Source organism: Kogia breviceps, chromosome 14 (assembly GCF_026419965.1).
Source record: "Kogia breviceps isolate mKogBre1 chromosome 14, mKogBre1 haplotype 1, whole genome shotgun sequence".
NCBI classification, from domain to species: domain Eukaryota; kingdom Metazoa; phylum Chordata; class Mammalia; order Artiodactyla; family Physeteridae; genus Kogia; species Kogia breviceps.
The window spans coordinates 81225491-81248335 of record NC_081323.1 but is presented as its reverse complement, the minus strand read 5'-3'; the positions used below and the strand labels follow the sequence as shown (position 1 = coordinate 81248335).

At 58.5% G+C, this 22845-nt stretch overlaps 1 protein-coding gene across 12 annotated transcripts in view; it reads left to right on the top strand.

The window, feature by feature from the left end:
- GTF2IRD1 (GTF2I repeat domain containing 1) overlaps positions 1–22845 on the top strand; it is a 112460-nt gene that overhangs the window by 31258 nt on the left and 58357 nt on the right. For 10 of the 12 annotated variants that reach the window (XR_010836389.1, XM_067012416.1, XM_059038397.2 and 7 more), the window contains exons 2-9: positions 2718–2846; positions 5558–5699; positions 8552–8707; positions 10456–10639; positions 11461–11771; positions 12849–12938; positions 14360–14443; positions 18717–18900. Coding sequence is in view for 11 of the 12 variants with exons in the window: in XM_067012416.1 (XP_066868517.1) it covers positions 2724–2846; positions 5558–5699; positions 8552–8707; positions 10456–10639; positions 11461–11771; positions 12849–12938; positions 14360–14443; positions 18717–18900 (1274 nt within the window). In the remaining variant the exon portion in view is untranslated. The remainder of the gene's footprint in view (positions 1–2717; positions 2847–5557; positions 5700–8551; positions 8708–10455; positions 10640–11460; positions 11772–12848; positions 12939–14359; positions 14444–18716; positions 18901–22845) is intronic. The other 2 variants (XM_067012414.1, XM_067012412.1) reach the window with 1 other exon arrangement.

The window sequence follows — 22845 nt, the reverse complement described above, 5'->3', positions numbered from 1 at the left end:
CCTGCTTTGCCCTGATTCGATTTGGGGTCCAGCAGCTGGGAGGCTGGCAGCCTGAGGCCTCTCTGGAAGTGGCTCAAGGGACTGGGGGGCAGGGGGCGGCTGAGGGAAGGGGGCAAGACTTCATGCGCCCCAGGCAGGCAAACCTCTCAGCTGGTCATGCAACAGACCTGCGATTGGGCTTCGTGCCACAGAAGGCCCCTGGCTGATGCTTGGTCCATTAGCAGGTCCCATCCGGGGCCTGTCATACCCTCAGCATCGCTTAATAACGTGGGTTTCAAGCTTTTATTAAAAATAAGGCAACCGGGACTTCCCTGGTGGTTCAGTGGTTAGGGCTCCACGCTTCCACTGCAGGGGTTGGGCGGGGCACAGGTTCGGATCCCTGGTCGGGGAACTAAGATCCCACATGCACGCAGCACGGCCAAAAATAAATAAATAAATAAAGGCAACCTATGAGACGAAATACATTTTATAAACATTTAGAAGTGAACCCATACACATTTTGGCCAACTGCTGACCTGGCCAGTTATTTTCTTTGTTTGTTTGTTTTGTTTTGTTTTAATTTATTTATTTTATTTTCATTATCTTTGGCTGCGTTGGGTCTTCGTTGCTGCGCGCCGGCTTTTCTCTAGTTGCGGCGAGCGGGGGCTACTCTTCATTGCAGTACGGGGGCTTCTCACTGCGGTGGCTTCTCTTATTGCGGAGCATGGGCTCTAGGCGCGCAGGCTTCAGTAGTTGCAGCACACGGGCTCAGTAGTTGTGGCGCACGGGCTTCGTTGCTCCACGGTATGGGGGATCTTCCCAGACCAGGGCTCGACCTCGTGTCCCCTGCTGGCAGGCCGATTCTTAACCACCAGGGCAGTCCCTGGCCTGTTATTAAAATCAGTATTTATCTACAGTCAAGTAGCCACCTTGGGCCAGGACGGAGCCCAGAGCCAAGCTCTGGTGCATCCCTAATTCCTTTGAATGTTTCCATCTCTGTCATTGGATGCATCTCACCTTGTCATGTGTGACGTGCTCTGATTGCTGTTCTGTGTCATCGATTTTACAACCCACTAAAAGGCTACAGTCTGTGGTTTGGGCTACACTGAGCTGGACACTGGGGGTGCAGCGGTGATTGGCAGACCAGTCCCTGCCCTCATAGAGCTTACAGTCCAGGGGGCAGCTGTGATGGCAGAAGACACCATGGACTTGGAACTACATTAGGTGCCAGGCCCAGCCATCACCTACCCAGGACCTCTGACCCCCAACCCCAGTTGCATGCACAGACTCCTTTACCCCCAAGAAGCAGAGAGCGCAGGACTCACAGGCTCCCTCTGACGCGTGCAGCTCTGTTCCCTGCTCCCGCCCCTGAACTGGCCACCTGGGGCCCTTGCACAGAGCACTAGAAGGTCTGAGCCCGGGGCGGGAAACTGAGCGTTCCTGCCTCTGCCCTCTACCCTCTCCTTTGCTTGGATTGGCGAGGGGACAGCTGCCCCATAGGAAGATGCTGGCACTGGGGCATCCTGTGGGTGGGCCCCCTGGACCTGATTCCTGGGGTCAGGAAAGAGAGGGGCAGGATGGATCGAGGACCGAGGGAGGCTGACCTTTGTATCTAGTGGGGCCCAGGCCTGGCTGGGTAATACAGGGCCAGCAGACTTGTTCCCTGCCTGGTGTAGCGCCGATATGACGCCCTGATCTGAGGGCGCCTCAGCAAGGGGGGAGGATGCAGCTCTGTCCTCCGGGAACCTCATGACGAGGGGCAACGTGCTGTGTTGGGGAAACCTCATCTGAGGTGAAGGGACCTCTGCCCCGTGGTGTCTCTCTGCACCTCTGAGATTCAGTCCTGGAAGCCAGGAAGTAGACCGAAGCTCCACGGCCTTGGGGCGGCGGCCTTCCCCCGGGGAGCATGTGACTCGATACACAGCTGTGATGGGGGGGGCTCGGGGACAGGTGGGAGGCCAGGGACACATGACCAGCCTGGGCAGGAAGGGGCAGGAGGTGGGGCAATCCGGGGCACCTTCCCAGCAGAGGTGACAGTTAAAAGCTAAGGGGGGGCTTCCCTGGTGGCGCAGTGGTTGAGAGTCCGCCTGCCGATGCAGGGGACACGGGTTCGTGCCCCGGTCCGGGAAGATCCCACATGCCGCGGAGCGGCTGGGCCCGTGAGCCATGGCCGCTGAGCCTGCGCGTCCGGAGCCTGTGCTCTGCAGCAGGAGAGGCCACAGCAGTGAGAGGCCTGTGTACCGCAAAAATTAAAAAAAAAAAAAAAGAGTCTAGAACCCTGAATACCAAGCTGAGGAGGGGGCAGTAGGGAGCTATGGAGGGTGTGTGAGCAAGGGAGGGCCATAGACAGAGGGCTGTGCGTGGGGAGAGGTGGCATTTAGGGCCGGCCAGGCAGGCTGCTTGTGGGTTTGGCTCTGGGGGTGCAGACTCGGGGAGACATGCCCTGAGGCACCCCCCTCCGTTATCCTGCTGTCTGTTCCCACGCCTGTACAGGCCGTGTACAGGCCGTGTGCAGGCTGCTGTGTGTCCAGGCCTGTCAGAGCTCAAACCCCATCATGAATATAAGTTAAGACCCTTAGGTGAAGAGAAGGCCAGCTCTTGATTTGTCTGTCCCACCTGGGAAGTAGAGGTGGCCTTGGGGATCCCGGGGGCCTGGTGGGTTAGTGGTGGGGGCAGCCACCACATGTGCCACGCCCTGTGGCCCACGGCCACCTCCGCCTCCTCCTTCCTCCATCCAGGCGACCATGGCCTTGCTGGGAAAGCGCTGCGACGTCCCCACAAACGGCTGTGGGCCTGAGCGCTGGAACTCCGCCATCGCCCGCAAAGACGAGATCATCACCAGCCTCGTGTCTGCCTTAGATTCCATGGTGAGTGCCCCTGCCCGCCCCTGGAGGAGTGGGGCAGCCAGCCTCTGTAACCTCTGCTGTTCGCAGGAGCCCTCGCCACCTGAGCCTCGGTGTCCCTGTCTGCTACAGGGCCTGTCTGCCGACGCCGGGGGTGGGAGGCTTAAGTGAGGTCAAGTGTGTGGAACTCCAGCCCTCACCCCCTCGCCCCCTCGCCCCATCTTCATTTTGTCACCTCTTACAGTTGAAGTTCCATCCCTGGGATGGTCACAGGTCTCCCTCCCAGCAGGTCACCTGGAGGGTAATGTGTCACACAGTGAGTCATTAGAAAGCTGTCACCCCCGTTGTTAAAGCCAGGGCTGTAACTGCCTCACTCCTCTGACACCCTTGCCTCCATACCTAAACCTATAGCAGTTTATCCCAAATAAGAAAATAATAGGGAATTCCCTGGCGGTCCAGCAGTTAGGACTCAGAGCTTTCACTGCCAAGGCCCGGGTTTGATCCCAAGTAGGGGAACTAAGAATCCCACAAGCCGTGCGGCTCAGCCAAAAAAAAAAAGAGAGAGAGAAAATAATAATGTCATTTTAGACTTTTTTTTTTTTCAAGTAGACTTTTCCTGGGGCAAGTTCTGTGATAGAGGGTAGGCAGATGTCTTTAAAAAAAAAAAAAATCTGTCTGGCATCCGTTAGCTGCACCCCCTGCATTTTGGTTCAGTGAAGTTGAACTTCAGAGAGGGCAGTACTTTGCCTGATGTCACACAGCATGGTCAGTTTTTAAAGTGGGCTCCCAGGGGCAAAGTCTGCAGTTTCCCAAGGACAAAGCGCCTCCCTCCAGGCTATTCCAGCTGCAGGCAGCTCAAGAGCTACTTAGGTGGTATTTGGGGCAGAGGTGGTAGACACCCCTGGGAGGGCCAGCTGGGTTTGACCCCTCCCCTGTACAGAGTGGCCTTCATGAGGAGGGGGGCCCCAGGAGCTCAGCCCCGTGCTGGTAGCAGTGTTAGCTTGGCGTGCCAGTGGAGGTACAGTTGGCACAGGCAGCGATGGCCAATGCCACAGCCACTAGCCACATATGACAGTTGATATTGACATTGTACTTTGTGAAAATTAAACAATTCAGTTACTCCATCACACTAGCTTCATTTCAAGAGTTCAGTGGCCACATGTGTTTAGTGGCTGTGGTATCAGACAGTGTAGAAATAGAACATTTTCATCATTGCAGAAATTCCAGGGTCCAGTGCTAGTCTAGAGGGTGTTTCAGAGGCTCCTTGGAGGAGCCAGTGACCCTGTAGCTGTCCTGGTGGCATGAACAAGACAGGCTCCCCCCGCCCTGCGACAAGGCCTTTACAGGTTTCCTAAGGGACCTCGTGGGTGCCAGCGGCACTTACTTGGCAGTGACCTAACGCCGGCAGCCGGCGGGCCTGGGGCCAGGTTCTCAGGCGGTCTGCAGGAGGATCGGGACCAAAGTGCTGTCCGTTCATCACCTCCTCCCGCCCAGTCTCAGACCCTTTTCCAGGCATTTCCTCCTGCCCCCCATTCTCTGTGCCTTTGGGTGAGTCTACTCCCTGCTGTGGCCTCAGCTTCTTCAGCTGAGAAGTGACCATGCAGCGCAGGGAGGGCTCTCCACCAGCTCTGCTGGCCACTCCTTGGAAACGGCTGAATCTGTTTGTCGTCTTTGTTGTACAGTGTTGCCACAGGGCAAGGGAGCAGTGGGGTTTGGTTTTCATCTTAGAGAGCCGGAAATGAACACCATCCCTGCCCGCAGGAGCTCCCGGGGGACAGTCCTGCTGGCCCTGAGATGTCCCCAGCTTCCTCGCCGGAGCGACTCCAAGCTGGAGCTGACGCTAAAGGCGTGATCACGGCCCAGAGAGGTTGTAGAACCTGTCCTAGATCACACAGCAGTGGAACTGCGATTTGAAGCCAGACTTCCCGACTGTCCACAGAGCGCTAACTCAGATAAAAACCAGCATCTATCAGGCACCGACCGTCTGCCACGAGCTTTGCAGGCAGGGTTTTGCCAGTGGAGTAGGCCTGAGATGCTGGTGGTCTTGGTCGCAGGACCTCCCGTGTTAGGACTTCCTGTGCAGTAGGCCTGCCAATCTCAACTCTGGGGCTGCAAAAAGAGCCTCTTTGCCTCATACCCACACGGGATGCCCCAGTTTAGAGACTTTTTCCCACCAACCAGGCCCCATTGAATCCCCACAACAAGCCCATTACAACTCTGGGAGCTGGGCTGCTTGTCTGCCTTCTACAGATTTGGAAATTGGGGCCCAGAGAAGGGCATGACTTGCAGGAAGAGGCTGATGCGGGATTGAAGCCTGGATCCGTCTGAGCCTTGGTTCTCCTGGGACCCATCCCGCCTTCTCATCCAGGACTTGGAGAGAGCCCAGGACAGGATCATCCCTGAGGCTGGGGCCAGGCCTGAGGCAGGAAGCCCACCCCAGAGCAAGGAGGGCCTGGGAGGAGGAAGGGGCACAGCCCACATGTGCCTTTGTCCTCCTCCAGCCCCCGTAACCTTGTCTCCTTCCCCTGACCTTGGCCAAGCTCTGTGGGTGTCGTTCGTTCATTCCCACTGCAGTCTAAGACCCAGAACGTTGGGAGGGTGACCTCTCCCTGGAGCTGCTGGTGGGATCTCGGGCAGCTAGCTGGGAGCTCACCTCCCACCCCCAAAGCTGGCACTGGGGGTGTCCGGAGTGGGGGGGGTCCTTCCCCCGGCTCACAGCCCTGCTCCCCCTGCAGTGTTCAGCGCTCTCCAAGCTGAACGCAGAAGTGGCGTGTGTCGCTGTGCATGATGACAGCGCCTTCGTGGTCGGCACCGAGAAGGGGAGGATGTTCCTGAACGCACGCAGGGAGCTGCAGTCAGACTTCCTGAGGTTCTGCCGTGAGTACCTGGGGCTCCAGGGGGCCACCCCCCACCGTCACTGAGGGGAGGAGCTCTGGCGCATTGCTGGGTCCCTGGAGCAACACCGGGTGGCCCTGTGTGGGAGGAGGAGGCGCTGGGCAGGAGGGGCTGGTGCGAGCTTCCCAATGTGGCGTCATCAGGGGCGGCCACAGTTTTTGCTGGAGTCACACAGCAGCCCCTCGGCCGACAGAGACTCGGGCAGGCCAGACCCAGCTGCCTCCGCGTACTCAGGGACAGAAGGGGACACTGAGGCCCAGGGCTGTGGCCCAGTTCCCGTGCATGCCTGACGCAGGGACCGAGTGCACGTGCTCAGCTAACACTGACTGAGGCGCCTGTGTGTGCGACACCCTTGAAGCCCTGACTCGCTTATCCTGACGTCAGAGGCTGGCACTGACCCTGTTACAGTAGCAGAATCTTGGAGCCGCCTCCCGGTGGCCCGTGGGGATGAAGTGACTGAGGCCTTGTCCAGCACGTAGGAAATGCTCTAGAAACGGGAGCAGTTAGGGATGATGTGATAAATAGAGCGGCGGGCTGGGCCACGTGCTGCTGCTGTTTACTGTTCCCAGCAGGCTCGGGGAAACAGTCGTCACCGGTTTACAAACGGGAAAATGAGATGCAGTGAGTATAGCCGGGGGACCCACAGCTGACGAGTGATGGAGGTGGAGTTTGCTTTTTTGGCTGCACCCCTTCAAAACAGGGGGGAATGCAGGGACTTCCCTGGAGGTCCGGTGATTAAGACTCCGCGCTTCCAATGCCGGGGACGCGGGTTCAAGCCCTGGTTACGGAACTAAGATCCCACATGCCACGTGGCACAGCCAAAAAAAAAAAAAACGAGGGATGCAGCATGGGCACCCCCGGGACCCCTGCCAAGGGGTCCTGGTCGCTCCGGGAAGAAACCAGCACCAGCACTCAGAGCTGGGAGCCGGGAGCCCCGAGGCAGAGGGGTCGTTCTGAAGCCCCCAACTCTTCAATGCTACCTAGGCCTTCAGGGCCTCTCCTAAGTAGCCCCGGCCTCTGCATTCTCTCCTCCCAGAATCCCTGGTACTCACCAGGCTGCACTGTGCTAAAGTGCACGTTCCCCGGCTCTGTGTGTCCCTGCTCACCACTGCCTTTTGTCCCTGCTGTTCCCCACCTGGAAGGCCCTCACTCCTCCCCTCTGCCTGGCAGACGCCTGCCCAGCCTCCAGACTGACATCCCTCCCGCCCCTGGCCCCATCGGTGCACCTCCGTCCCGGCGCCCATGCTTGACTGCCCCCCACCCCTTGCAGCTTCCTGTGCCCTAAACTTCATCCGTGCCTATGCCCCAGCTTGGCGGTGAGCTCCGAGAGGCAGGTCAGCTTCCCCTTCATGGTGGATTAAGTCCTATGGGGTTAGAGCCTGGGCGGGCATTCTAGCCCAGAAGTTGGGACTCAGAGATCTTGGGGTTAAGAGCAGGCCCTAGAGTCAGACACCTGGGGCCACATCCTGGCTCCGCCAGCTGCTGCCTGCTGGGCCTCAGCCTCCTCATCTGTGAAAGGGGAGGACAGTGCTACCCTCTCCTGGGTCGATCTGAGGATTAAACGAATTAATACATGGTGAGCACTTAGAACAATGCCTGGCACTTAGTTCACACTCACTAAACGCCAGCTGTCTTTCTCACCGTTATTAGCATTTCCATTACTCAACCCCTGCCTGGGCCTCGACCCTGGGATCAGCCATTTCTGGGAAGGCTGTCCCCCAGCCGCCCCCCGTGCTGGGGCATATCGTTACTGGGGTCCAGCCACTTCCCCACCCAGCCCTCAAAACCTGTACCCTCTCCAAGGTTGGGCAGGGGGCTGGACCGGTGTAGAGTGGGCAGTGGCAGGGTCCTGTGGCCCTAGATGGCCTGAGAGCCAGACTGGGGCCTGGGGAAGGTGCACCTGGCTTCCCAGAGCCAGGCAGAGCTGCTATTTATAGCACCGGGAACTTGGCTGGTCTATTTCAAGCTTCTCAGGTCCCGGAGGAGAGCACACTCCAAGCTGGGAGGGGCGCCCCCGAGCCCTCTTCTCAGCCCCTCTCCAATGCAGTTCCTAGCATCTTCCCAACCCAGGGATCCACTGACACTCCCAGGCCCCCACCCTGACCCAGCCTGGCATGAACCTGCCTCTTCCCAGTCCCTCAGCCTCCTGGTGGGGTCCCCATCATCTCCCCATTTGGCAGAACAGAAAACTAGGGCCTCAGCTGGTTAATTCAGAAATAGGTGATGGGGGACTTCCCTGGTGGTCCAGTGGCTAAGACTCCATGCTCCCAGTGCAGGGGGCCCGGGTTCGATCCCTTGTTGGGGAACTAGATCCCGCATGCATGCCGCAACTAAGAAGTCTGCGTGCCGTAACTAAGAGACCACGTGCTGCAACTAAAGATCCTGCGTGCTGCAACTAAGAGCCAGCACAGCCAAAGCAGATAAATAATAAATAAATAAATACTAAAAAAAGAAAAGAAAAAGGAAATAGGGGACGGAACAGACATTCGTTGAACCCCAGTTCTGAGCCAGTCCAGCTGGTCTCTCATGAGAGCTCACACACTGAGGCCCAGAGAGGGAAGGGACTTGCATAAGGTCACACAGCGAGTTAGAGGTGACCAGCGATGAATGCCCTCTGCTGGGCCCTGGGAACCCTGTGGTTAAGCAGCCCTGGCCCTAGGCAGGGCAGTTGGGGCAGGGCTCACTCACCCATTTATTCTTCCTTCATTCATCCACTTGCACTCCGTGTTGGGTGCCCAGCTACAGGGCTTAGCACAGGGCACGGACGTCCCAGCTCACTGGGCTGGTGGTGTGATGAGTACTCACCATGGCCCCGCATGCTCTGTGTCCCACAGGAGGGCCCCCGTGGAAGGAGCCAGAGGCAGAGCACCCCAAGAAGGTGCCTCGGGGTGAGGGTGGCAGCCGGAACATCCCACGGTCTGCCCTGGAACATGGCTCGGACGTGTACCTTCTGCGGAAGATGGTAGAGGAGGTGTTTGATGTTCTTTATAGTAAGATCCTTCCTCATTCCATTTGGGGCCCCCAGGCGGGTGGGAGCCCCCGGCCCTGCCCAGAGGAGGAGGGCCCCTCCTGCCCCACTACAGGCCCTGGGTGGATCCTCAAGGCGTCGGTTCCTTCCCTCCCCACCCCCAGCCCTCCCTCATTCTGCATCCCCAGACGTGGATCTTCTGCTCCAGCCCCGTTCCCTGAACCACCATCCCTACCACCCCTGCCCTGGCGCTGCTCACTGCTCCCTCGTGCCTGGAAGAGGCCCCGGGCTTGCCCTGGTCTCCTCGCCACCAGCCCAGCTCCCTGCTGTCCCCACCTGCCCTGTGACCAAGGGCATCTTCCTGAAGCACAAGTCTGACCACAAAGCTCTTCCCTCCACTGCCTACTCGGGCTCCCTGTCACCCTGGGAGTGGCATCAGACCCTGCCACGGCTCGTCCCCAGCCCCCTGCAGCCATGCCGACCCTCCTCCTATTCTCCCGCTCGTTCTGGCTTCATTTCACACCTGCTGTGACCTTTGGGCTGACCTTCCCCTCCTGTCTGGTGGACGCCGCATCGCTCTCCAAGGCTCAGCTCCAGGAAGCCCCCAGCTCTGTGCTGGGTTAAGGCCTCCTCTGGGCACCCACTGTGCCCTGTGCCCTCACTCGCCCAGTTGCTCTCCAGGACCAGGGACTGTATCTGCTCTTTCTGCTGTTCCTAGCCTGCACTTCAGAGCCCAGCAACAGCGGGCGCTCAGAGGGTGTTTGTTGAATGACTGAGTGAAGGCTAAGTGCCCAGCCAAGTACTTCCTTTGGGGTGGAGGAGGGGAGGGGACAGGCGGGCCTGATCTCCCTTGGGAAGTGTCAGGTTGCAGAGTCTCTGGCCCAGTGGTGACCTTCACACTCCCTGGGTGACCTCATGCGGGTCCCTTCCGTCCCTAAGGGTCCCACCCCATGATTTCGAATTTGCTTTATTCCTTTCCCTACTGTAGCCTTTGGCTCTGTGGAGCAAAGGTCGGGGTGGGGCGGGGGAGGGGGCTAGATGTCAGGAGGAGGCCAAGAGGGGTAGGTAGGGGGCCCGGAGGCCCTGGTGGGCACGCTGGCCCCGGGGACGGGAGGACTTGTCACACATGGTTGGCTGTGCCGCTGCTGACGCTTTGGCTAGATGCAGGGTTCACGCCCAGAGCCCCCTGCACCCCTGTTCACTCTGCCCCGACCCCCTCTGCCTACCTGAGGGGAGGGGCTTCCTTCTGGCTCCAGGTGGGAGGCAGCAGACGTCTGTGAGCCCAGACGCTCGCCCCCCCCCCCCCCCCGCTTCCCGCGTGCTCAGCAGCTTCTCATCCTGTCTCTTCTCTCTCTTCTGCTTCCTCTCCATTCCTCTCTTCCTTACCTGCCCTCCTCGCTCTCATTTTCCTTTTCCCTTCCTTCCTGTGGCTGTTTTCTTGCAGTCTCTCTCTCTCTCAGCCCTCTCTCCTCACCTCCTGTTCGCAGCCCCGGGCCCTGCTCTCGCCTCCACCCAGATGCCCCGAGAGGAGAATGGCGGGGGAAGCAGGGAAGCCCCTCAGGTGCAGGCTGCAGGCCCCTGTCCACAGCCCCTGCCGCCCCCCTCACCGCCGGCAGGGGCTTATTCTGTGGGAGGTTTGCAGTGAAGGGGCCTCTGGGGTCCTGTTCCCTGGGGATCCGGCACCACAGGGAGTCACTGAGCGCGGCCCCAGCTCTGGGGCGCGCCCGGCTGCCGTCTCATACGAGGTCCCCTCCTCGACCCCTCCCACAGGCGAGGCCCTGGGCCGGGCCAGCGTGGTGCCGCTGCCCTACGAGAGGCTGCTCCGGGAGCCGGGGCTGCTGGCTGTGCAGGGGCTGCCCGAGGGCCTGGCCTTCCGGAGGCCGGCCGAGTACGACCCCAAGGCCCTCATGGCCATCCTGGAGCACAGCCACCGGATCCGCTTCAAGCTCAAGCGGTGAGTGAGGCAGCCCGCCTGGGAGCGGCCCGGGGCCTGGCGGCTGGACCCCGGGGGCGGGGCCAGGCCGGGCCTAGCGATGACGTGCTTCCGCGCGGGCTCAGCCGCTCGGGGCCGCTTGTCCTGCCCGAGGGGAGGGGACTTCAGACCCCCACAGGGGACCCTGGTTGTAAGAGCTCCCAGTCCGATGGCAGAGGTGAGGCAGAAACTCAGTCACAGGGCACGCTCTGGGCCAGGTGTGGCGTCACGGAAGTCTTCCCGGGGGACTTCCGTGTTGCAGGGAGGCTTGGTTGGGGAAGAAATATAGCACCAGCAGCACTCCAGGTATCAGGAACAGCCCGTGCAAAAGCGTGGAGGCGGGAAGCCACATCGTGGGTGCTTGCTTGGGTTGTCAGCCGAGGGCTCCATTAGGGACTGACGGGCCATGAGGTCATGGAGGCTGGGCCGGGGAGGGTACCGATCTCTGGGGCAGCCAGGAAGCAGCCTGAGGGCTGAACGTGGCCCGTCAGGGCTCGGGCACCACGGCCAGTGCACGAGCGATGCGTTCGGAGGTGCAAGGCGATCAGCTGCAGCTGAAAGGATGTGATTGGTGGAGAGGGGGCACAGAGGCCAAGGGGCAGGGCCCAGGTCCGCGGGTGGCCCAGTCGTGTGGCCCTGGGCACGTCACACCCCCCACCCGGGCCTGCACCCCGACCTGTAAAATGGGAACTGGTCCTGCATACTTCACGGGCTATCGTCTTCTGCAGAGGGAGGGCTCGGAGAAGACATACCCCTGGTGGGACAGGTGGATGAAGGTGTCACGTGTCCTCTCCTTCACCCAGGCCGCTCGAGGATGGCGGGAGGGACTCGAAGGCCCTGGTGGAGTTGAATGGCATCTCCTTGATAGCCAAGGGGTCTCGGGACTGTGGCCTGTACGGCCAGGCCCCCAAGGGCCCACCCCAAGACCTGCCCCCAACTGCCACCTCCTCGTCCGTGGCCAGCTTCCTGTACAGCACCGCCCTTGCCAACCACACCGTGCGGGAGCTCAAGCAGGAGGCACCCGCCTGCCCTCTTGCCTCCAGTGACCTGGGCCTCGGCCGGCCCGGGCCTGAGCCCAAGGCCCCCGCTGCTCAAGACTTCCCAGACTGCTGTGGTAAGCTGCTGCTGGGACTCCCGAGTCTGGGGGGGTGGGGTGGGACAGAGCTCACTCATGCAGGGGCAGCTTCCCAGGGCAGGTCGAGGTGCTCAGGGCTGCAGGGGGCACGTCGGAGCGAGGAGCTGGGGCGGGACAGAAGGCGTGGTAGCTCGGACTCAGTCAGACCCCGGGCCTCCGCCTAGTCATCTGTGAACAGTATCCTTGGCCTGGGACCAAGAGATGCCGGAAAGGACTCCCAGGGGAGTCTATGGAGGGAGAGAGTAGACATGCTAATCAGGTACGTGCATTTAATGAGCACCTACTACCTCCACCCAGCGTGGATTAGGGGTACTGGAAATATAAGAAAAGGAACAGCTGGGCATGAGAAAGACCTGTGTCCATATTTTGGCCCCTCTACTTAATGGCTATGTGTCCCAGGGCAAATCTCTACCTCTTTGAGCCCCAGTTTCCTCATCTGTAAAACAGAGATGCCAATAGTACCTGTCTCGCTGGGCTGTTACCATGATGAAATGACAGAGCACGTTAGAAATGCACATTCTCAGGCCCAGCCACAGCCCTGCTGAATCTGGCACTTTGGGGGCGGGGTGAACCGCAGCTGCCTGCAAACTGCCGAGTCCACCAGGCGTTTCCAACGAGTGCTCAAGTTTGAGAACCTCTGTATGAAAGCACCGAGTCCAGTGCTTGGCACAGAGTAGGTGCTTATAAGTTACACTTAACTGTTACTGTTATTATGAGAAGGAGAAAAAAGGACACCCCCTCCCTGCCACAGCCATGAGAGCTGAGCAGGAGGATGGGACTTCTATGCCTGAAACAAGTGTCCCCATCTGTAAAGTGTGACCTGGGACGTGCTGCCCTCCCCTATCTGCCGTTCGGAGAGCACACTCTGCTAAAGAATGTCTCAGGCCTCTGGTCAGGGAACTTGCCTTGAGTGCAAGATCACAGGGCTCAGTCCTGGGTTCTCCCCTGGTGGGGGAGACTGTTACCCCAGAGCCCCAGCCCGCGCACTCAGGCCAGATCTGGGGAACCCCTCTTGGGGCCCACCTGGAACCTGTACCTTTCCGCTCCCTTGTCCAGGACAGAAGCCCACTGGGCCTGGCGGTCCTCTCATTCAGAACGTCCATGCCTCTAAGCGCATCCTCTTCTCCATCGTCCATGACAAGTCAGGTAGGACAGTGCCCGTGGCAGCACCCCGACCAGAGTGGGGATCCAGGACTGGGGTGGTGCTTATTACTGAAATAGATGTGTGTCCACTGGGTCTCTGTGAGAGAAAGGAAGAACAGCACCGCACCAGGGACTTGTGAGCGAAACCAGAGTAAAGCCAATATATAATAGTTAAATATTGCTGCATGCCAAATCGCCCCCAAACGTAGCTTAAAATGACAAGCATTTATACCTTACGGTTTCTGTGGGTCAGAATTCAGGAGCAGCTTAGCTGGGTGGTCCTGGCTCAGAATCTCTCAGGATGTCAGCTGGGGCTGTGATCATCTGAAGGCTCGATTGGGGCTGGAGGCTCCACTTCCAGCTCACCCATGTGGGGCTGTTGGCAGGATACCTGTTCCTTACTACCTGGGCCTCTTTGGGGCTGCTCGAGTGTCCTCACAACGTAGCGACTGGTTTCCTGGAGCTAGTGATCTGAGAGAGAGGAAGGAAGGAACTACATCTTTTATGACCCAGACCTCAAAAATCACTGTCACTTCTGCCATATCCTACCCATTAGAAGTCAGGAACTTGGTCCAGTTCATACCCAAGGGAGAGAGAGGAATTAAACTCCACCGCATGAAGGAACAAGGGTCAAAAAAATAGGTAGACAGATTTTAAAAGTACCACACAGTACAGAGAACCAGGAGGTTTGGGATTCATTTGTACCAAAAAGGGATGTAGTGAGACTTTCCAGCAACTTTGCCTTGTGGAGGCCTTAGCCTCACCTTCAGTGAAAGGTTCTTTAAGAAACCTAGTTTCCTGGGATCAGAATGGACACCACCACTGCCACAAACAAGCTGCATCCCGGGCAGGGAGGGGACCTGGATGTCCAGGCAGAACAGCACTGTAGGAGGCCGTGGTGGGCAAGGGATACAAGCAGAGATAGAATCTCACCAAGTACTAGCTGGGTGATCTCAGGCAAGTTACTCAGCCTGTCTGAGCCTCAGTTTTCCCATCTGCAAAATGGGAATAATATCTGTTTCCGCACATTGTCCTGAGGGATTAACTAGGATATTATACATATTAAGTACTTAGCACAGATAAGTACTTAATAAATTAAAGATGTTCCTTTTATAATTTTAATGAACCAAATGATCGCTCTCGTTGTTAGTATTAAATTGAAGCAGAGGCTTTGGTTTTATGGGAGGGGCCAGCAGGGCTGAGGGTTCGAGGGAGTCCAACAGGGCCAAAGCTGGGTGAGACCCTGGGTGCACAAGCCATGAGGGTTAGGTTTTCAAGGTCAAGACTCAGGAGAGGCCCAGGATGGACTGGCTGAGCCTGCACAATAGCTACTGCCCCGGGGGTGGACAGAGAGGCAAGAGGCAGCCGAGCCATGGGGTCCCTGCTCCGACGGGCCCTCACTTGTACCTCCTGTGTTTTGATAGAGAAGTGGGACGCCTTCATAAAAGAAACCGAGGACATCAACACGCTCCGGGAGTGTGTGCAGATCCTGTTTAACAGCAGATATGGTGAGTGGGAGGCGCGGCCTGTGGTGTGGCCCCAGCAGCGCACTGAGCATCTCATTATGTGGCAGTCACTCGTGTTCCCCAACATGACGGTGGGAGCCATATGCTGGCACCACGCGCCGTCAACGCAAATGTCATCTCCTGTCTGGGTAGGGGGTGGTTGTGTCAATATTTCCCTTCCAGATTCTCCAGGGGGCGGGACTGATGGCAAAGCCCCAGACCTTGGCTCACCTGTGGGAGGCGGGCCTCCTGGGGGGGGGTGGTGGCGACCATCCGGGAAAACGGCTGTTGGCCCCTTGTGCCTGCAAGTCCCCCACGCACCACCCTGTCTCCTGCCTCCTCACCTTTGCCCGTGCCATGCCCCCTGCCCAGTGTGCCCTCTGCACGTATTGCGGGCAGACTCCTACCTGTTCTTCAAGACTCAGCCCTTAAAGCTCTGATGGTTTCCTCTGTGTCCCATGTCGCACGCTTGATGCGCCTTGTCTGCATCTGTCCCCGTGAAGGCCAGGACAGCACTGGCCCCTCTGTGCTCCCAGCACCCAGGACAGAGCTGAGCTCAGAGCACTGTCGGCTCACTGCACTCAGGGCAGCAGACACAGGTGGTAACTGGGGCAGGGGTGCCCTCCATGTGGTAGAGCTTCAGCCAAGTGCAAAGTGTGGCCGCTCGTTGGCTAGACGGCAGGGGCTGGAGCAGACGGGCCTGTAAGCCCTTCCCACTCTGGCTCCTGGGACCCCCGAGTGCCCTCCCACACCTGGTCTCCTTTGTCCCCTCAGCAGTCCTCGCTCACTCTCACTCATTCGCTCAGCCCCTGTCCCGCTCCGTCTATAAGCCCCGCTCAATGGTCAGACGCAGCGTGGCTCTGGCCAGGCTGGGTGGCTCTCGGTCACTGCGGAGATGATGCAGGTACCCACAGACCACTCGGCACGCAGGCGTGATGTCATGCAACCCCTCTCTGGGGAAGTCCCTCTGCACGATGGGACCAAGGGAGGGGGTTGGGGGGAGGGGCACCACCCAGAGCTGCAGGGACAGAGAGGAGGGTCCCGGGCCGCCTACATGTGCGGTTCAGGGGAGAGCACTGCCCGGGGAGTCCACGGACGCTTGCTGGATGCCCTGGAGATGCCCAGTCTCCCTGCCTAACCTTGACCTTCTTACCATGACCAGACCAGACCTGCCGGGGTAGGGCTTCACTGCCCTCCCTGCCCTCTCTCCCCTCCTGCTTGGCTACAAAAAACCCTCTTTCTCTACTCACAACACTTCTGACAGCAGAAGTGTGGGTTTTCCATGCCACGCAACCCTCCAGTTCTCTGTGGACACCAGCTGGGGGCCCTACAACTCCATTCAATTCTGACCCTAACTCCCCGGAGTTACACAGACCCCTCCCCAGGTTAAGGGCTCAGTCCTCCAAGACAGCACCCCACTGCAGATGACAGTCACAAATAGTGGGTCCCCGGGGTACCACACTTCCATCCAACATGGCTGCACACCCATGGTTCCCAGGACCCCCCTCCGCGGGTTCGGCAGTTTTCCATAATGGCTCACAGAACTGAGGGAGGAAACACTTTGCCTCTGTTGACCCGTGTATTACAGAGGATACAGATGAACAGCCAGACGAAGAGGTACATGGTGAAAGGTCCAGGAGGGTCTTGAGCACAGGAGCTTCTGTCCCCGTGGAGTCTAGGGTGCACCAGCCTCCTGGCACATGGAAGCTCTCTGAACCCCTTCGGTTAGAGTTTTTACACAGGTTGCATTAAGTAGGTGTGATTGATTTAACCACTGGCCATTGGTGATGAGCTCAGCCTCCAGCCCCGTCCCCTCCCAGGAGTGGGGGATGTTTCCAACCCTCTAATCGCATTTTTGGTTTTTTAAAAATTAATTTATTTATTTTTGGCTGCCTTGGGTCTTCTTTTTTTAATTTTATTTTTAATTTATTTATTTTTGGCTGCATTGGGTCTTCGTTGCTGCACGCGGACTTTCTCTAGTTGTGGTGAGAGAGGGCTACTCTTCATTGTGGTGTGTGGGCTTCTCACTGCGGTGGCTTCTCTCGTTGTGGAGCAGGGGCCCTAGGCATGCGAGCTCAGTAGTTGTGGCGCACGGGCTTAGTTGCTCCGCGACATGTGGGATCTTCCCGGACCAGGGCTCGAACCCGTGTCCCCTGCATTGGCAGGCGGATTCTTAACCACTGCGCCGCCAGGGAAGTCCCTCTAATCGCGTTTTGAGCCCCCTACCTTGTGCCAGGCACTCAGACCAACTCTGGTCTCAAGGTGCTTCAGCAAGTGGCTGAAGGTGGGTCTGCAGTACACTTAGTGGTGTACGGTAGTACGTTCTAGTACGTAGTAACGTGCAGGGGCGGGGGTCCTCAGAAAGGGAGGACGGCTCAGAGGAAGGTGAGGTCTCTGGATAGGCTTGGCAAGTCAGGGCAGGCTTCATGGAGGAGGTGTTCTTTGATCCACCCTGGGGCCTGGGAGGCTTGGTCACATGGGCTTGGTGGGCTGGGCCATCCTGGTTGGGGTGGGGCTGAGCGTATTGCAGGGGGCTGTCTGTACCCAAGTTTCTCCCCTCCCTCCCTAGACAGGTACCAGCTCCGGGCCGAGTGGGCCAGCGATGTTGCGGCGGGTGCAGAGGGGGAAAAAAGAAACAGAAAAGACATGGGGGGAGCCCCAGCCTTGAGGAAGCCGCAATGTCTCTGTCACCCCGGGGGAGGTTGAGATTACAGCAGGGTCTAAGGATTGTGCGTGGCGGCTTCATCCTCCTCTTCCAAGCGGGCAGCAGCTGGAGGCTGCGCGGGCTGGATCTTTTGTGCCCTGGGCTGAAAAGACAGGCCTAGCAAGTCAGATGAACCTGAGGGGAGGTGGATTCACGTAGACTCGAAGAACCCAAGAACCCATCACTCAAGTGCTGGGGCTGGGGGGTGGCTGGTGATGCCGGGGTTCGGGGGAAGAGATGGTTTAACAGCTGCTGAGATGGTGAGGGTTTAATTAGACGACAAGCTAAGTGTGACTTCACAGTGGGATCTGGCTGCCAAAGCCTCCAGCGCAGACCTGGGCCGCATCAACAGAAAAACAATCTTGGCGTCGCCCCAGGGAGGGGCACAGACAGGCGACTCTGCCCCGCCCTGGTCCTGGCATGACTGCAGGGGGTCCGGCTCTGGGCTGGCACTTGTCAGGACACAGACAAATCCTGGTGTGGCCCGAGGGGCCGGGCCAGGATGGGGAGGGGCCTGAGGAACAGCGAGGAGACGTGGAACTCTTGGGAGAGGTTGGAGTGACCCTTGGGAGAGGCAGGAGTGAAGTGGACACCCAGCTCAGCTCGTCTCCCAGGACTTGGGGCCCCATGAAAGTACCATCAAGCACATAGTAGGTGCTCAAGAAATATTTGGTGAGTGAATGAATGAAAAGGAGGAGCTGGGGTGTATGAGTGACTGAAATGGCACAGGACCGCACCTAATGGTTTGGAGGAAAAGAGCAAGTAACCACTTCCTGATCTCGGGTTCTGTCTACACTGCTGTTGACAAAGCTGTCAGCTTCCAGCGGCGTCTCATGTCACTGACGAGTGAGCAGAGTGCTAGGCCCCTCCCTGGAGGAAAGGGCACACCTGTACGACTGGAAGCACCTTGCCAAGAGTCCACCTCCAGCCTGGAAGCTTCCCTTAGCCGCTCATTCACTCCCAAATACGCAGGAAGCAGCTACTACATGTCCTGCCCTATTTAGGTCCCAGACAGTGAACCAACGCACAGATGAATGTTTGTAACGTCAGATGATGATAGATGTGGGATGAAAAACAAAGCAGGGTGGGCTAGGGAGGGATGGAGGGGGCTGTTTTAGGCTGGTGAAGTGACATTTGAGCAGATGCTTGAATGGAGAGAGGGAGGGAGGGAAGGGTATGGTGATCTGGAAGAAGAGTGTCTTGAGTAGACAGAAGAGCAGGTGCAAAGGCCCCGGGATGAGTGGGTGCTTGGCGTGTTTGGGGAGCCACAAGGAGGCCAGAGAGACCGGGGTGAGCAAGCAGAGGGGTGAAAGATGGAGATGAGGCCAGAAGTGATGGGATCCTGGTCACGTAGGGCCTTGTAGGACTTTGGCCATCGCTGAGTGGGAGGGGAGCCTATGGGCATTTTTTTTTAAGAGAGTAGTGATGTATTTGGTATTTCAGGAGGATCCCTCTGGCTGCTGAGTGGCCAGAGTGGTGCCTGGGAGGTGGGAGGTGGTGATGACCAGGCCCTGGGGCCCTGCATGTCCCGCAGCCTCCATCCCGCGTTCAGCCTTGCCGTTGCCCTTCCAGCGGAAGCCCTGGGCCTGGACCACATGGTCCCCGTCCCCTACAGGAAGATCGCCTGCGACCCGGAGGCTGTGGAGATCGTGGGCATCCCGGACAAGATCCCCTTCAAGCGCCCCTGCACCTACGGGGTCCCCAAGCTGAAGCGGATCCTGGAGGAGCGGCACAGCATCCACTTTGTCATTAAGAGGTAGGGGGTGGGGTACAGGGGGGCAGGGCTGGGCAGGGGCGGGGCAGCAGACACAAGGCAGGGTCCTGGGGAGGCAACAGGGGTCAGGAGTGGAACGAAGGGGTTCTGTAACCTGACAGCTACGTGGCCTCCTCCTTCGGGCCTCTTTTGAGTATTGAATGGAAAAATGGAGGCACAGTGCCTGACCCGAGTAGGTGCTGGCTAAGTTCTTCGAGGTGTTTTCCTGCCACTAAAGAAGACCTGAGGCCTTTGTACTTACCTCCCTTCAGAGAGGAGCCCACCTGAGCTCAGGTGGGGCTGGGCCAGCCTCTCCCTCTCTGCACCTCCCATCCGACTACCCTGCCTGCTGGTAGTTTGTCCACCTTTCCTGTCCTCCCAGGTGGCCAGTCTCCCTGGTGCAGGTGCGGGTGGGCGGGAGAAGGCAGAGCACTATGGACTCGGGAACTGCAGCCACTTCCCCCCGGCCTGCTGCCACCCACCCCCCAGCCTTGTCTCCCAGCTCCCACAGGGGGCTTTGTCCTCACAGCTGGCTGGACTCACCAGCGAGCAGGCATCTCCAGGCAATGCCAGGCTTCCTGGGATGCTTCCTCCTGAATAGTTAGAGAGGGAGGGGGCCGGAGGCCATGCCCTCCGGCCCCCTGCCTGCAGCAGCACTGCCCGCATCGGGCCCTTCCGGGGCATGCATTCTGGGAGCCCGCCGAGGGCGTGCTCCCAGCGTGTGCACACACCCACCCACACACCTGCTTGCTTGTTTGTTGCCCTAGACCGTACGGGGACTGTGTGGCTCGTTGCTGAGTCCCCAGCGCCCACAGCAGTCCCTGGCACGCGGGAGATGCCAGTACATATCTGTGGAGTAGATGGATGGATGGATGAAAGTGCTTGTCCAAATTTGGACTCGGGCCATCTAACTTGTTAGAGCTTAGGAAATAAACAGAGTCATAGGAGAGAGAAAAATGGTGGGTGGGTAGGGGTGAGGAGACCTGTTTAGGGTGGTCCAGGGGCCTCTGAGAGAAGGTCCCATTGGTTAAGCCAGAGCTGGGAGGTTGAGAAGGGCCGCCTGCACCCAGCTGGGCAGTGTCTGGGCGGAAGAATTGACCTCAGTGAGCAGCCCCGACGGCTGGGGTGCAAGAGGGTGGGGATTGACCCTGAGAGCATGGAGTTGTTCTGAGCCTTGGGAAGGACCTCTGCAGGGCTGCTGGATGCCAGAGCTGGGGTCTGCCCAGCCCCCCTGGCTGCTGGGGGGAACGGACTCTAGAGAGCGGAAGGCAGGAGAGACAGGCGAGGAGGCTGCTGCCGGCCGCGGGCCAGGCCAGCGTGGGGGCACAGGGGGAGGGCGGCTGGGCTGGGGATGGCATCTGAGCGGTGACGGGGTGTGCTGGTGAGTGGACCGTGCAAACGGGGAGGGGAGTGGCGAGGAAGGATCACCCCCGTGTTTCTGAGTGAGTTCACCTTGGAGATGATCAGGAGATGGAGTTTTCAGAAGCCCAGCTGAGAGGTCAGAAGCTCGGGAGGGAGGTCTGGGAGTTAGAGATAAAAGTCTGCGAGTTGGCAGCTTAGGCCAGGAAGGGATCACAGGCAGGAGAGAAATAGAGAAGAGAGGGGCAATTCCCTGGTGGTCCAGTGGTTAGGACTCCACTCTTCCCTGCTGAGGGCCCGGGTTCAATTCCTGGTCAGGGAACTAAGATCCCACAAGCCATTGCAGCGTGGCCAAAAAAAAAAAAAAAGAAAAGAAAAAGAGAAGAGGTGGCGAGCGCTCTTAGATGGACTCTGGGATCCCCACGTTAGAGGTTGGGGCCAGGATGAGGAGGGGCCACCAGCAGAGGAGGCTGAGAGTGGCCGGAGAGCTGGGCGGGCATCTCACTGCCACCGAGGGAGGTGACTCTGAGAGCCAGCTCTGACTGTGGGGCACTCCTGCTCAGAACCCTTCACCACTCCCCCACTCTCCGTGAGCCCCGGTGTAGCAGCTCCCAGGGCACCACACTCCAGCCTGTCAGCAGCCACCGTGCCGCCTTACAGCCGCTTCGCCTTCCCTCCTGTTGCCTCCAGCCATCGCGGAAGCCCTTTCCTTTGCCTGGAGCCGCTCCCCGCCCTCCTTCCCACCTGTCCTGTCTTTCAAGGCTCACTATTCTGTCTAGAAGGCCTCCCCTGTCCTCAGGCGGAAAGAATCTCCCCCTCCGGCAGCAGGTGGCTTCTTGCCCCCTTTCGCGTCCCCACCAGCCCCCCATCACCCTGATCACTGGTGGCAGTGGGACCACATCTGAGCCACCTCTGTGCCCTCTCAACCCCTACCAGGGGTCCCACTTGATAAATCATTCTGGAGGTGAATTTGAAATCATTCGAGGGAATTCCCTGGCGGTCCAGTGGTTAGGACTCTGCACTTCCATTGCTGAGGGCCTGGGTTCGATCCCTGGCTGGGGAACTAACATCCCGCAAACCGAGTGGCGTGGCGGGGCCAAAACCAAAATCATTCGGCCTTTGTCAGGCAGTGCCTCCTGTTGTCTAGCTTCAGTCTCTCTTGCTGCTGCCTAAGTCCTTTTCCTTCCGTTGACTCCTGGTAGCAAGGGAGGAGGCTAGGAGAGCAGAAAGCAGCAAGGGCATCCCAGTGACCCCTTACATTCCTGACCGTGGTATTTGAGTCCTCACTGTGGCTGACCTTCATCTCCCTCTACCCAAACTGTAGGTCGTTTAATCCTTCACTAGTATTTGCCAGGCGCCTCCTGCAGACCCAGCCCTTCACTGAGCTCTACTGAGGACTTCACGAAACAGCAGGCACAGTCCCCATCTGCCCCCAGGGGCTACCGGGAGTCATGGGGGGTGGTCACTCCTGTGATGAGTCCTGGGAGCATCAAACAGTATGTTTCCAGGTGTAGACTCGATGGCGTCTGAGCAGCAAAGCCTGTGGGGCTTCCTGGAGGAGGAGGCTTGGCATCGGGCAGACTGGGCTTGAAGCCACACACCGCATGATAACCTTGACTAGCGCTTCTCTTCTGAGCCTCAGTTTCCTCATTTGTAAAAATAGGGACAGTGAGGCCCTATTCCTCAGGTTTTTCTCAACATAGTATGAGGAGGTAGACATAACACACCTGGCAAGGAATAGATGCTCAATAAACGCGAGTCTTCTCCCTTGACCTCATCTCCTTCACGTATAGAGTAGTTAATCAGTGCTGACAACCCGGGTTCGAATCCTGGCCCTACTATTTTCCAGCTGTGTGTCCTTGGGCAAGTTACTTAACTGCTCTGCCTTACTTTCCTCATCTATAAAATGGGGCTAATGAGGCAAATTCCCTGGCGGTCCAGTGGTTAGGGCTCGGCGCTGCCACTGCAGGGGGCATGGGTTCGATCCCTGGGGGGAGAATTAAGATCCCACATGCTGCACCGTGTGGCTAAAAAATAAAATAAAATAAACTGCGGCTAGTGATTGTTCAGGCCTCATAGTACTGATGGGAGACTGTATAGATGTGAGCAAGGTGCTTAGAACAGAGGCGGCTCCTTTCTGAGCCCCACTGCATTTTCACTGTTGCACATCCCAGCCTCATCAGGGAGACATTTGAGGTCACATGTGCGATCGTCCTAGCAGAAGGGAGTCAGAGAACAGAGAGCTTAGGAAGCAGCCGGGAGGGGGAGTTTCCCCCCCAGCCCAGGTGTCTGCAGTTGGGGGGAGGTCAGGGTGCTTTCCTGACAAAAGGGAGAAGCCCCTCGACAAGGCCTGTGGGTCTTGTTATTAGTGGAAGGGGGCTTCCTGGCCCCTGGGTCCCCACTTATGCCCAGCCCTGACCCCTAAATCCCCGGTTCCCACCAGGACACAAGCCCAGAGCGAGAGGCTCTGAGTTCCCATGTGTCGGTTCTACCTAAGGGAGGACTTCAGAGGGATAAGTGTCTGGAGGGGGTCCTAGAACTCTGCAGTGTGCGACAGCGACCCTTGGTCAGTGCTCATTAGGTGGGCCT